The sequence below is a fragment of the Mizuhopecten yessoensis genome, unplaced genomic scaffold (assembly GCF_002113885.1).
Source record: "Mizuhopecten yessoensis strain PY_sf001 unplaced genomic scaffold, ASM211388v2 scaffold10863, whole genome shotgun sequence".
Taxonomy (NCBI): domain Eukaryota; kingdom Metazoa; phylum Mollusca; class Bivalvia; order Pectinida; family Pectinidae; genus Mizuhopecten; species Mizuhopecten yessoensis.
The window spans coordinates 13,477-29,031 of record NW_018408759.1 but is presented as its reverse complement, the minus strand read 5'-3'; the positions used below and the strand labels follow the sequence as shown (position 1 = coordinate 29,031).

The 15,555-nt window shown below is 42.0% G+C and overlaps 1 protein-coding gene across 1 annotated transcript in view; it reads left to right on the top strand.

Moving 5' to 3' along the window:
* LOC110463054 (monocarboxylate transporter 12-B-like) overlaps positions 1–14,810 on the top strand; it is a 19,997-nt gene extending 5,187 nt beyond the window's left edge. The window contains exons 2-6 of the mRNA XM_021517392.1: positions 10,439–10,667; positions 11,291–11,434; positions 12,091–12,867; positions 14,403–14,453; positions 14,623–14,810. Coding sequence (XP_021373067.1) covers positions 10,475–10,667; positions 11,291–11,434; positions 12,091–12,867; positions 14,403–14,453; positions 14,623–14,810 — 1,353 coding nt within the window. The 5' untranslated portion in view covers positions 10,439–10,474. The remainder of the gene's footprint in view (positions 1–10,438; positions 10,668–11,290; positions 11,435–12,090; positions 12,868–14,402; positions 14,454–14,622) is intronic.
* Positions 14,811–15,555: the final 745 nt, after the last annotated feature.

Below are 15,555 nucleotides of genomic sequence, written 5' to 3'. Positions count from 1 at the left end.
CACATGTGTCACAGACAAACTTATCATGGTGCGCTAGCGCGCACCATTCAGTTTGTCTGTGACACATGTGGCAGTTATAACAGTTGGTCTGCCACATCTATGCAGTTTATTGCTTAAGTATTGCCTTACACGTCATACACTGTATGGATGGTATTGTATTGCCTTACACGTCATACACTGTATGAATGGTACTGTATTGCCTTACACGTCCTACACTGTATGGATGGTATTGTATTGCCTTACACGCCATACACTGTATGGATGGTATTTGTATGGACTGTAACACTGTAACACTGTAACACTGGCATACACTGTATGGATGGTAGCGCATTATGATTTGTTTGCTTGTAAAGCTGTGTCATTCAAATAGATCATACATACCATACAAAAACAGTTCAATACTTATATTTACGTTTTCTCTACCTCTTATGTTCTTTAAGTCTCTTCAATATGTTTGACAAATCATTGACAAAAAAAAATATTATTTATTGAGTTACATGATTAACCAGAACAAGAAATTAGGCTTAAACACACAATCCGTGCTAGAGCATGACAACGGGCTTCATGAATACTGGCCAAGCTCACGGCTCGGAATAAGTTAAGGTTGAGTCTGTTACACACTACCGATGTACCTCGACGGGACTAAACCAAACCGGAGCAAAAATTAACAACGACACAGCTGCGGCGAGAAAGCACTTGAAAAATTGACCGCAGCAATACCGATGTAGTACCGGCGTTCCCGTTGTGAACCGTTGTTCTACCGTTATCCTACCGATGTGAGACCGATGCGCCGCCGATGTTATACCGAGGCATCAGTACTAGTACTACTTCGGTGGTATTCGGTAGTACTAGATGTCACATCGGTACCAGTACGATACACAATGAGGCCACCGGAGAACCGCCGATCCATAACGGGGCGCTACCGGTGCTCTACTGACGTTAACACATACCGTAGTACTGCCGTTGTGGTCCCATTGCTCGCTCCGGAAGCGCTTCGGCGGAATTTTTTGAGCATGTTCAAATTGTCTACCGTCGCCTGCAGTTGCTGAATTTTTCGCCGATGTTCTGACGATTGTCCTACTGTTCTTGGCATTGTGATACCGTTGCGCTGCTGTACTGGCACCGATCCCCGAAAATCGCCCAATTTGTGCTCCGGCATAGCTCCGGCGACCCAAATTTACAGGCCCTTTAGATAGGAATATTCCGTTATATGTACTTTTGGTGTGGCAAAGCCCTTCTATATAACTACTAAAGTACTGCCAATAGCAGCTGGTGTTCTCAATTCTAGGGACCTGTCCAACATCCACTTTATAACATTACATACTGGCAGTATTACCGTAGCAGTCTTGTCTGCATGTCATTTCTGTCCGTCCGTGAGGGATTTCATTAACGCGCACTGTGAACCAGTGGAACGTTACTGCAAGTACAGACTACCTATAAGAGTTACAGGAACCAGTGGGATGTTACCGCAAGTACAGACTAGCTGTAAGAGTTATAGCAACCAGTGGGAAGTTACGCTAGTACAGACTAGCTGTACAAGTTACAGGAACCAGTGTGTTTTTACCGCTAGTACAGACTTGTTGTGAAAGAAACAGGAACCAGCGGGATGTTACCGCTAGTACAGACTAGCTGTAAGAGTTACAGGAACCTGTGGGATGTTACCGCAAGTACAGACTAGCTATAAAAGTTACAGCAACCAGTGGGACGTTACCGCTAGTACAGACTAGTTGTACAAGTTACAGGAACCAGAGGGATGAGAGTTACAGGAACCTGTGGGATGTTACCGCAAGTACAGACTAGCTGTAAGAGTTACAGGAACCTGTGGGACGTTGCCGCTAGTACAGACTAGTTGTTAGAGTAACAGGAATCAGTGGGACATTACCGCTAGTACAGACTTGTTGTACGAGTTACAGCAACCAGTGGGACGTTACCGCAAGTACAGACTAGTTGTACGAGTTACAGTAACCAGTTGGATGTTACCGCAAGTACAGACTAGTTGTAAGAGTTACAGCAACCAGTTGGATGTTACCGCAAGTACAGACTAGCTGTAAGAGTAACAGGAACCAGTGGGACGTTACTGCTAGTACAGACTAGTTGTAAGAGTTACAGCAACCAGTTAGATTACCGCAAGTACAGACTAGCTGTAAGAGTAACAGGAACCAGTGGGACGTTACTGCTAGTGCAGACTAGCTGTTAGAGTTACAGGAACCAGTGGGATGTTACCGCTAGAACAGACTAGTTGTACGAGTTACAGGAACCAGTGGGACTGTACCGCAAGTACAGACTAGTTGTAAGAGTTACAGGAACCAGCGGGATGTTACCGCTGGTACAGACTAGTTGTACGTTACCGCAACCAGTGGGATCTTACCGCAAGTACAGACTAGCTGTAAGAGTTACAGGAACGTGTGGGATGTTACCGCTAGTACAGACTAGTTGTTAGAGTAACAGGAACCAGTGGGACATTACCGCTAGTACAGACACTAGTTGTACGTTACGGCAACCAGTGGGATGTTACCGCAAGTACAGACCAGCTGTAAGAGTTACAGGAACCAGTTAGCTGTTACCGCAAGTACAGACTAGCTGTAAGAGTAACAGCAACCAGTGGGATGTTACCTCAAGTACAGACTGGTTGTACGAGTTACAGCAACCAGTGGGACGTTACCGCTAGTACAGACTAGCTGTAAGAGTTACAGGAACCTGTGGGACGTTGCCGCTAGTACAGACTAGTTGTAAGATTTACAGGAACCTGTGGGATGTTACCGCTAGTACAGACTAGTTGTTAGAGGAACAGGAACCAGTGGGACATTACCGCTAGTACAGACTTGTTGTACGAGTTACAGCAACCAGTGGGACGTTACCGCAAGTACAGACTAGTTGTACGAGTTACAGTAACCAGTTGGATGTTACCGTTAGTACAAACTAGTTGTATGAGTTACAGGAACCAGTGTGTTTTTACCGCTAGTACAGACTTGTTGTGAAAGTAACAGGAACCAGTGGGATGTTACCGCTAGTACATATTAGCTGTTAGAGTTACAGGAACCAGCGGGATGTTACCGCTAGTACAGATTAGCTGTACGAGTTACAGGAACCAGTTGGATGTTACTGCTATAACAGACTAGTTGTACAAGTTACAGGAATCAGTTGGAAGTTACTGCAAGTACAGACTAGTTGTACGAGTTACAGCAACCAGTGGAACATTACCGCAAGTACAGACTAGCTGTAAGAGTAACAGCAACCAGTGGGATGTTACCTCAAGTACAGACTGGTTGTACGAGTTACAGCAACCAGTGGGACGTTACCGCTAGTACAGACTAGCTGTACGAGTCACAGCAACCAGTGGGATGTTACCGCCAGTACAGACTAGCTGTAAGAGTTACAGGAACCAGCGGGATGTTACCGCTAGTACAGACTAGTTGTACAAGTATCAGCAACCAATGGGATGTTACCGCAAGTACAGACTAGCTGTAAGAGTTACAGCAACCAGTGGGAAGTCACCGCTAGTACAGACTAGTTGTACAAGTTACAGGAACCAGAGGGATGTCACCGCTAGTACAGACTAGTTGTACGTTACCGCAACCAGTGGGATCTAACCGCAAGTACAGACTAGCTGTAAGAGTTACAGGAACCTGTGGGATGTTACCGCTAGTACAGACTAGCTGTAAGATTTACAGGAACCAGTGGGACGTTACCGCTAGTACAGACTAGTTGTTAGAGTAACAGGAACCAGTAGGACATTGCCGCTAGTACAGACTAGCTGTACGTTACAGCAACCAGTGGGATGTTACCGCAAGTACAGACCAGCTGTAAGAGTTACAGCAACCAGTGGGACGTTACCGCTAGTACAGACTAGCTGTAAGAGTTACAGGAACCTGTGGGATGTTACCGCTAGTACAGACTAGCTGTAAGATTTACAGGAACCAGTGGGACGTTACCGCTAGTACAGACTAGTTGTTAGAGTAACAGGAACCAGTGGGACATTACCGCTAGTACAGACTAGTTGTATGTTACAGCAACCAGTGGGATGTTACCGCAAGTACAGACTAGCTGTAAGAGTAACAGCAACCAGTGGGACGTTACCGCTAGTACAGACTAGTTGTACGTTACAGCAGCCAGTGATATCTTACCGCAAGTACAGACTAGCTGTAAGAGTTGCAGGAACCTGTGGGATGTTACCGCTAGTACAGACTAGTTGTCAGATTTACAGGAACCTGTGGGATGTTGCCGCTAGTACAGACTAGTTGTTAGAGTAACAGGAACCAGTGGGACATTACCGTTAGTACAGACTAGTTGTACGTTACGGCAACCAGTGGGATCTTACCGCAAGTACAGACCAGCTGTAAGAGTTACAGGAACCAGTTAGATGTTACCGCAAGTACAGACTAGCTGTAAGAGGAACAGCAAGTTACTGCAAGTACAGACTAGTTGTACGAGTTACAGTAACCAGTTGGATGTTACCGTTAGTACAAACTAGTTGTAGGAGTTACAGGAACCAGTGTGTTTTTACCGCTAGTACAGACTAGCTGTAAGAGTTACAGGAACCTGTGGGATGTTACCGCTAGTACAGACCAGCTGTAAGAGTTACAGGAACCAGTTAGATGTTACCGCAAGTACAGACTAGCTGTAAGAGTAACAGGAACCAGTGGGACGTTACCGCTAGTACAGACTTGTTGTACGAGTTACAGCAACCAGTGGGACGTTACCGCAAGTACAGACTAGTTGTACGAGTTACAGCAACCAGTGGGACGTTACCGCAAGTACAGACTAGCTGTAAGAGGAACAGCAAGTTACTGCAAGTACAGACTAGTTGTACGAGTTACAGCAACCAGTGGGACGTTACCGCTAGTACAGACTAGCTGTACGAGTCACAGCAACCAGTGGGATGTTACCGCCAGTACAGACTAGCTGTAAGAGTTACAGGAACCTGTGGGATGTTACCGCTAGTACAGACTAGTTGTCAGATTTACAGGAACCTGTGGGATGGTGCCGCTAGTACAGACTAGTTGTTAGAGGAACAGGAACCAGTGGGACATTACCGTTAGTACAGACTCGTTGTACGTTACGGCAACCAGTGGGATCTTACCGCAAGTACAGACCAGCTGTAAGAGTTGCAGGAACCAGTTAGATGTTACCGCAAGTACAGACTAGCTGTAAGAGGAACAGCAAGTTACTGCAAGTACAGACTAGTTGTACGAGTTACAGCAACCAGTGGGACGTTACCGCAAGTACAGACTAGCTGTAACAGCTACAGTAACCAGTGGGACATTACCGCTAGTACAGACTAGTTGTACGAGTTACAAGAACCAGTGGGACGTTACCGCAAGTACAGACTAGCTGTAACAGTTACAGTAACCAGTGGGACATTACCGCTAGTACAGACTAGTTGTACGAGTTACAAGAACCAGTGGGACGTTACCGCAAGTACAGACTAGTTGTACGAATTACAGTAACCAGTTGGATGTTACCGCAAGTACAGACTAGCTGTAAGAGTAACAGGAACCAGTGGGACGTTACCGCTAGTACAGACCAGCTGTAAGAGTTATAGGAACCAGTGGGATGTTACCGCAAGTACAGACTAGCTGTAAGAGTTACAGCAACCAGTGGGACGTTACAGCTAGTACAGACTAGTTGTACGTTACAGCAACCAGTGAGATCTTACCGCAAGTACAGACTAGCTGTTAGAGTTACAGGAACCAGTGGGATGTTACCGCTAGAACAGACTAGTTGTACGAGTTACAGGAACCAGTGGGACTGTACCGCAAGTAGAGACTAGTTGTACGAGTTACAGTAACCAGTTGAATGTTACCGTTAGTACAAACTAGTTGTATGAGTTACAGGAACCAGTGAGTTTTTACCGCTAGTACAGACTTGTTGTGAAAGTAACAGGAGCCAGCGGGATGTTACCGCTAGTACATATTAGCTGTACGAGTTACAGGAACCAGTTGTATGTTACCGCTAAAACAGACTAGTTGTACGAGTTACAGGAATCAGTTGGAAGTTACTGCCAGTACAGACTAGCTGTAAGAGTAACAGCAACCAGTGGGATGTTACCGCTAGTACAGACTAGTTGTACAAGTTACAGGAACCAGAGGGATGTTACCGCTATAACAGACTAGTTGTACAAGTTACAGGAACCATTGGGATGTTACCGCAAGTACAGACTAGCTGTAAGAGTTACAGGAACCAGTGGGATGTTACCGCTACAACAGACTAGTTGTACGAGTTACAGTAACCGGTTGGATGTTACCGCAAGTACAGACTAGCTGTAAGAGTTACTGGAACCTGTGGGATGTCACCGCTAGTACAGACTAGTTGTTAGAGTAACAGGAACCAGTGGGACATTACCGCTAGTACAGACTAGTTGTACGAGTTACAGGAATCAGTTGGAAGTTGCTGCCAGTACAGACTAGCTGTAAGAGTAACAGGAACCAGTGGGATGATACCGCTAGAACAGACTAGTTGTACGAGATACAGTAACCAGTTGGATGTTACCGCAAGTACAGACTAGCTGTAAGAGTAACAGGAACCAGTGGGATGTTACCGCTAGAACAGACTAGTTGTACGAGTTACAGTAACCAGTTGGATGTTACCGCTAGTACAGACTAGCTGTAAGAGTAACAGGAACCCGTTGGATGTTACCGTTAGTACAAACTAGTTGTATGAGTTACAGGAACCAGTGTGTTTTTACCGCTAGTACAGACTTGTGAAAGTAACAGGAACCAGCGGGATGTTACCGCTAGTACAGACTAGCTGTAAGAGTAAAAGGAACCCGTTGGATGTTACCGTTAGTACAAACTAGTTGTATGAGTTACAGGAACCAGTGTGTTTTTACCGCTAGTACAGACTTGTGAAAGTAACAGGAACCAGCGGGATGTTACCGCTAGTACAGACTAGCTGTAAGAGTAACAGGAACCATTGGGCCGTTACCGCTGGTACAGACTAGCTGTTAGAGTTACAGGAACCAGTGGGATGTTACCGCTAGTACAGACTAGCTGTAAGAGTTACAGTAATCAGTTGGATGTTACCGCAAGTACAGACTAGCTGTAAGAGTTACAGTAACCAGTTGGATGTTACCGCAAGTACAGACTAGCTGTAAGAGTAACAGGAACCATTGGGACGTTACCGCTAGTACAGACTAGCTGTTAGAGTTACAGGAACCAGTGGGATGTTACCGCTAGTACAGATTAGCTGTACGAGTTACAGGAACCAGTGGGACTGTACCGCAAGTACAGACTAGTTGTAAGAGTTACAGCAACCCGTTGAATGTTACCGTTAGTACAAACTAGTTGTATGAGTTACAGGAACCAGTGTGTTTTTACCGCTAGTACGGACTTGTGAAAGTAACAGGAACCAGCGGGATGTTACCGCTAGTACATATTAGCTGTACGAGTTACAGGAACCAGCGTGATGTTACCGCTAGTACAGATTAGCTGTACGAGTTACAGGAACCAGTTGGGTGTTACCGCTAAAACAGACTAGTTGTACGAGTTACAGGAATCAGTTGGAAGTTACTGCTAGTGCAGACTAGTTGTTAGAGTAACAGGAACCAGTGGGACATTACCGCTAGTACAGACTAGTTGTACGTTACGGCAGCCAGTGGGATGGTACCGCAAGTACAGACCAGCTGTAAGAGTTACAGGAACCAGTGGGACGTTACCGCCAGTACAGACTAGCTGTAAGAGTAACAGGAACCAGTGTGTCGTTACAGCAAGTACAGACTAGTTGTCCAAGTATCAGCAACCAATGGGATGTTACCGCAAGTACAGCTAGTTGTACGTTACATCAACCAGTGGGATCTTCGAGTTACAGCAACCAGTGAGATCTTCCCGCAAGTACAGACAAGCTGTAAGAGTTACAGAAACCTGTGGGATGTTACCGCAAGTACAGCCTTGCTGTAAGAGTTACAGGAGCCAGTGGGACGTTACAGCTAGTACAGACTAGCTGTTCGAGTTACAGCAGCCAGTGGGATGGTACCGCTAGTACATATTAGCTGTACGAGTTACAGTAACCAGTGGGAAGTTACCGCTAGTACAGAAGTTGTACGAGTTACAAGAACCAGTGGGACGTAACCGCCAGTACAGACTAGTTGTAAGAGTAACAGGAACCACAGACTAGCTGTAATAGTAACAGGAACCAGCGGGATGTTACCGCTAGGTAAGAGTTACAGCAACCCGTTGAATGTTACCGTTAGTACAAACTCGTTGTATGAGTTACAGGAACCAGTAGGACATTGCCGCTAGTACAGACTTGTGAAAGTAACAGGAACCAGCGGGATGTTACCGCCAGTACAGAATAGTTGTACGTTACATCAACCAGTGGGATCTTACCGCAAGTACAGCTAGTTGTACGTTACATCAACCAGTGGGATGTTACCTCAAGTACAAGTACAGACTAGTTGTATGAGTTACAGCAACCAGTGAGATCTTCCCGCAAGTACAGACCAGCTGTAAGGGTTACAGGAACCAGTGTGTCGTTACAGCAAGTACAGACTAGCTTTTAGACTTACAGGAACCAGTGTGTTCTTACCTCTAGTACAGACTAGTTGTTAGAGTAACAGGAGTTGTAAGAGTTACAGCAACCCGTTGAATGTTACCGTTAGTACAAACTCGTTGTATGAGTTACAGCAACCAGTGAGATCTTCCCGCAAGTACAGACTTGTAGTAAGAGTAAAAGGAACCAGTTGGATGTTACCGCAAGTAAAGACTAACTGTAAGAGTTAAAATAATCAGATGGATGTTACAGCAAGTACAGACTTGTAGTAAGAGTAAAAGGAACCAGTTGGATGTTACCGTTAGTACAAACTCGTTGTATGAGTTACAGCAACCAGTGAGATCTTCCCGCAAGTACAGACAAGCTGTAAGAGTTACAGAAACCTGTGGGATGTTACCGCAAGTAAAGACTAACTGTAAGAGTTACAGGAACTAGTGGGACGTTACCGCTAGTACACACTAGCTGTAAGAGTAACAGGAGCCAGTGGGACGTTACAGCTAGTACAGACTAGCTGTACGAGTCACAGCAACCAGTGGGATCTTCGAGTTACAGCAACCAGTGAGATCTTCCCGCAAGTACAGACAAGCTGTAAGAGTTACAGAAACCTGTGGGATGTTACCGCCAGTACAGAATAGTTGTACGTTACATCAACCAGTGGGATCTTACCGCAAGTACAGACCACCTGTAAGAGTTACAGTAATCAGTTGGAAGTTACTGCCAGTACAGACTATGTTACCGCAAGTAAAGACTAACTGTAAGAGTTAAAATAATCAGATGGATGTTACAGCAAGTACAGACTAGTTGTCCAAGTATCAGCAACCAATGGGATGTTACCGCAAGTACAGCCTTGCTGTAAGAGTTACAGGAACTAGTGGGACGTTACCGCTAGTACAAACTAGCTAGCTGTAAGAGTAAAAGGAACCAGTTGGATGTTACTGCTATAACAGACTAGTTGTACGTTACATCAACCAGTGGGATCTTCGAGTTACAGCAACCAGTGGGACGTTACCGCAAGTACAGACTAACTGTAAGAGTTAAAATAATCAGATGGATGTTACAGCAAGTACAGACTAGTTGTCCAAGTATCAGCAACCAATGGGATGTTACCGCAAGTAAAGACTAACTGTAAGAGTTACAGGAGCCAGTGGGACGTTACAGCTAGTACAGACTAGCTGTAAGAGAAACAGGAACCAGTGGGTCGTTACCGCTAGTACATACTAGTTGTACGACTTGTGTCGGTTCAGACACGGAGTACCACAACTTGTGTCGGTTCAGACACGGGTTACCACAACTTGTGTCGGTTCAGACAGGGTGTGGTTAATGAAGGTATCGTGATTTACATTAATTATATGTCATCCATGGACAGCAATGCATCAGTTAAGTGAACTATTCACTTGAGCCAATAAACATTTCTAACCAGGACACAACGAGTGTTTATTTTTAGCTGAATATCCTTATTTACCATTTACTTTCTTTTGACAGTGATCACGTGATCTCTTGTAAGTTATGTTTGCAGTTGCACGCATAAGTAACATTGTTATATTGTTTTCATACAAAGATGTGTCAAGAGATACAGAGACAACTCTTCAAAATATTGTTTTATTTGAAGACTATTGCTAATGTTGGGTAAATCTCATCAATCAATGACACACCGTTTATGTTCATAACAAATTGTATTTATGTACCGAGGTGAAGATAAACTCAACATCACCGTACAGACGATGACATTCGGAGAACGGTCTACATCCTTAGTTGTATGGCTTTTTCGGACTCAAAACATCGTCCGTTCTATAGGCAGCATAACACATCCTTGTTGATATCACGTGATAAACTTGTAAAAAAAAGTTAAGGCTTCTTGTGTCTTGATTTCTTAAAACATAAAGAAACAGAACTTTCCCATCATTGTTTGAGTAATACTTTTGTTCATTTGGTGATATTCTGTTTTTTTCAGTTGACGTTGGTGGTGCTATAGTATTCGGCCAACCTGATGACGTTGACGAAGCCAGATCGAGGCTGGGCATGGGTCGTCATGTTCGCCGCTTGTGTAGCGCAAGGCCTACAGAGCGGCATCTGCTACACAGTCGGAATAATTCAAGTAGCCTTGCAGAAGAGGTTCAACAGTAGTGTAGCTTTCACGTCGTGGGCTAATGGAATCTTTATATTCTTTATATCCTCAGCGGGTAGTATTGTTTTTATATGTATATAAAGATATTATTATATGTTGATAATAATCAATATGACAAAATTATATCGTATTACTCAAATGAATAGCATTTCCGTCCCGATCATAATTATAGTCTTTCAAATTTCAAAATAGAAAGTTTCATTAAAATCATTTCACCAACAAAAAGTATGTGAAGTGAAGTCAAACTGAAGCCATGTGTCATATAAAATCTTTACTTTATAGACAAACGATAGACTTTTTAAACAATCGCATCATTTCAAGACCAACTGGTCCCTTTGTCAAGCTCTCAAGGTCTTGAAACGTTGAGACACGTCTGCCACGTATATTCATAGTTTTCATATTTCCAAACTGACGAAGAAAGAATAAATGTGTCGAGTATTATTTTTAGAGGGAAGCCACTGTATACTAATAGAAGCCCATATATTACAGAAAATCCAATGTAGTGTCAATGTGAAAATTGTGATAGTAAATAGTTCCTTAATCACAAAACTGTCAAACTCTTTTTGCTTGGCTTGTATACCATGGATACCTGATACAGAAATATGTTTGTAGTTAAAGTAATATTAATCTGGCTTTATTTACACTAATTACCGAGCTATATTATATTTACTGACGTAGGTGTGATCGGAAGCGTCATTATCAGCAGATACAATTGTCGCACGGCGTTACTGGTGGGTTCGGCGATGATGACGTCAGGTCTGGCTGCGAGTGCTGTTGTGGAGTCTATAGAGCTAATCTTTGTGACGTATGGCGTCATTACAGGTGCGTTAAAACAGTTATTGGCATGGCATAGAGTGGATGTGTCGGAATACTGTGTAAATATAGGTAATATATGACGTACACACTATGTAAGTTAGTTCAGATACGTTATCTATATGATATAGGAAAATTTACAGTTTAGTCGAAAGAACATAGCCTACACACAGCTTAATTACGGATAGGTCCATAGATCTTATACCACGGCTACATCAGATAAAGAACACAAATCAGACCCTATCTATGGATACCTGACGCATAAAAGTGTTGTAACATCACAAAGCGTGTTGCTGATTCTCGGAGAAAAGATCCTTGTGATTTTGATGAATGCAAATATGAAAAAAACCCATATATGTTTACTTTACAAAGAAGAACGAAAGGCTTACGATAATTTAGATAGCGGTAAAACTTGTAATGTTTTTGTTACAACACCTGAATATTAGTTTACTATAGAAACAGATATCCATACATGACCGGTTTGCACTGTCATTGTATCTTATCTAGCACCAGCACCATCAGTTTCTTAAAACGGAACTATAACCGGCATCACGATGCTGCATCGAAGATAAATTTTGAGAATGTGGACAATAAACGTGAAGTCCTTGATGGAAGACACAAACAGATTTGCATGATTTATTGAAATAAATTTCCCTATTTACAAGGTGTCGGCGCCGGTATAGTGTACACGGCTACCGTGGTAGTCGTGGGTCTGAACTTCGAAGAGAAAAGGAGTATGGCGACTGGTGTAGCAGCGAGCGGGGCCGGCGTTGGTATATTTATTTTCCCGCCATTATTTCAGCTAGCACGGAGTAACTACGGTGACAAAGGTTTCTTTTTAATAATGGCATGTGTTGCTTTAAACATCAGTGTATTTGGATGCCTTTGTTTTCCGACCACACTTGAGAAAAACAATCAGACATGTGCATTAAATTCATCTTCAAAGTATCTATCGAGAAGTAAACGTATTTGTAATCGATTTCATTTGTTTCGTCATGTGCCTTTCCTATGCATTTGCCTGAGTTTGTTAGCTAGTCACCTCGGAATTAATTTGATCTATGTACACCTCACGAATTATTCAATATCGAGGGGATCGACTGATATCCAGGCGTCACTTCTAACCTCTGTTATCGGCTTCACAGGAAGTCTAGGGAGACTTTGTATCGGATTCACTGGAAATGTAGACAATATCTATAACATGGTGCTATATTTTGGTACATTTGGAATGCTCGGGACAGCAACAGTACTGTTTCAACTGTACAGTGCTACCTATACAGGACAGATGATATATGCCGTTCTTTTCGGAACCTACTCCGGTTGTTGTTATGTTTTACTAAACAGCATTACTCCAGAACTAGTGGGAGTCAACAACCTGGCACTGGCCATCGGGATCGAGATGCTCTTCGCTGGAATAGGTAGCTTAATAGGAGCCCTTATGGCAGGGACGTCGCTTAGGAGCTGTAATAAAAAAAAAAAAAAAGTTTATATTTTCCTTGGTCTTCATGACGTTGCGTTACTTTATTAGTTGTTTCGTATTTCAAATCCAAGTAGCTGCGCCTTGTTCATAGGGACGCACACTTTATTTGTTATGAATCTAGTTTATTTATGAAAGCGTAAATATCTTTTTTATTTGTGTAGATTGTTTGTGCAACCGTATATTACATGTGTTATTAGTGTAGCTTGTTTTTGAAACCGTATACTACATGTGTTATAAGTTAAGCTTGTTTGAGAAACCGTATACTACATGTGTTATTAGGGTAGCTTGTTTGTGAAACCGTATACGACATATGTTGTAAGTGTAGCTTGTTTGTGAAACCGTATACTACAGTGTTATAAGTGTAGATTGTCTGTGAAACCGTATACTACATGTGTTATAAGTGTAGCTTGTTTGTGAAACCGTATACGACATATGTTGTAAGTGTAGCTTGTTTGTGAAACCGTATACTACATGTGTTATTAGGGTAGCTTGTTTGTGAAACCGTATACGACATGTGTTATTAGTGTAGCTTGTTTTTGAAACCGTATACTACATGTGTTATAAGTGTAGCTTGTTTGTGAAACCGTATACTACAGTGTTATAAGTGTAGATTGTCTGTGAAACCGTATACTACATGTGTTATTAGGGTAGCTTGTTTGTGAAACCGTATACGACATGTGTTATTAGTGTAGCTTGTTTTTGAAACCGTATACTACATGTGTTATAAGTGTAGATTGTCTGTGAAACCGTATACTACATGTGTTATAAGTGTAGATTGTCTGTGAAACCGTATACTACATGTGTTATTAGGGTAGCTTGTTTGTGAAACCGTATACGACATGTGTTATTAGTGTAGCTTGTTTTTGAAACCGTATACTACATGTGTTATAAGTTAAGCTTGTTTGAGAAACCGTATACTACATGTGTTATTAGTTTAGCTTGTTTGTGAAACCGTATACGACATATGTTGTAAGTGTAGCTTGTTTGTGAAACCGTATACGACATGTGTTATTAGTGTAGCTTGTTTTTGAAACCGTATACTACATGTGTTATAAGTTAAGCTTGTTTGAGAAACCGTATACTACATGTGTTATTAGTGTAGCTTGTTTGTGAAACCGGATACTACATGTGTTATTAGTGTAGCTTGTTTTTGAAACCGTATACTACATGTGTTATAAGTGTAGATTGACTGTGAAACCGTATACTACATGTGTTATTAGTGTAGCTTGTTTGTGAAACCGTATACGACATGTTTTATAAGTGTAGCTTGTTTGTGAAGATTCGTGATACTCAGCATCCCGATTATAGTTTTGCATAACATTGTCTACACATTAAACGATCATGGTATCTCATAGGAAAACATTTACACTGCTCATTGACGGATGAAACTATTTTTCTATTCTTTTACATTATGTACTTCACTGCATAACGTGTATGTTTTGTATACTTTGCATTTTTTTTTTTTATATATAATTATAATTTTGCAATATGTTCTTATAGGTGTTATCGTTGATAATGGAGGAACATACGAAAGTGCATTCACACTGGCTGGTAAATATCTGAAATTTTAACAGTAGCACGTGGTACCTAAATAATTTGTTATGACTTGTTTAATTATTGTGACGGAGGGATATATTTACATATGGATATATTTACATATGGATATATTTACGTAATATGTAAATATTTTGAAATATATATTACGTTTTTACTATTGTAGGTTTCTCTGTCCTTATGGCTGCGGTATTTGTACTATCCGCGGAGGCCTTCCGCTACAATAGTCAGCCGGAGAAGAAACACAATTCCCCTGAAGAAGAAGCCTTTAACATAGACGACACGAAATGTAATACCGAACGCAATGTTTCAATTCTATCTGTTATACATACACAACCACCATTAAAACCGTAATAATTCTATGTGTTGTGTTATTTTTATTCATTTGTATTGATGTTTTTATGGTAATGACAACAACAAGATTCAACCGATATTTGTAGACAGAAATGGGTTACATGACGTATTTATCTTCAGTGGATTAAGGCGAGGACTGTATTTACAACCTTTTGTTTGTATTTGCCACTCGCAGCTTTAGAGCTGAATTCTATGTTTAGTTTTCTTCTTGTTTTGTTACCAAAGATTAACTGCAATCTAAGCCTGATGTATTTAAGATGTTTTTATCATATTATTCAATATTTCTTTTTACGGCCCTTATATAGTTAAACTGACCAAAAAAGATGGTTTCAGCCCATAACCGTATAACATGTTTATTTGGCTGATTTGCGAACAGTCAAAACTATTGTCCATGGGTGCTGAGAAAGACACGGAGTACTGTTTCCTGAAGCCGCTAGACCGATGACAAATTTTCTAAGTCATTCTCTTAAAGTGCCCCTATGTAGGGCAGGGGTTCATGACTCATTATCTAACCAAACAACGACCAGCGGTTTCTTCCTAGTCGTCCCTACGACTCGAGCCAGCATCCGACGTGTTGTGGTCTTTTTCCTTTAGTGTCTCAGTGGATGACCGATTAAGTCAAGGCGGTCTCTTCTCGTGGCGAATAACATCACTCTACCTTATCGTAAAATTACACTGTCATCAGTAAACTTAAATCCCTTGAACAACGTATGAATCCACATTTTAGGAGATATGCGTGAAACTA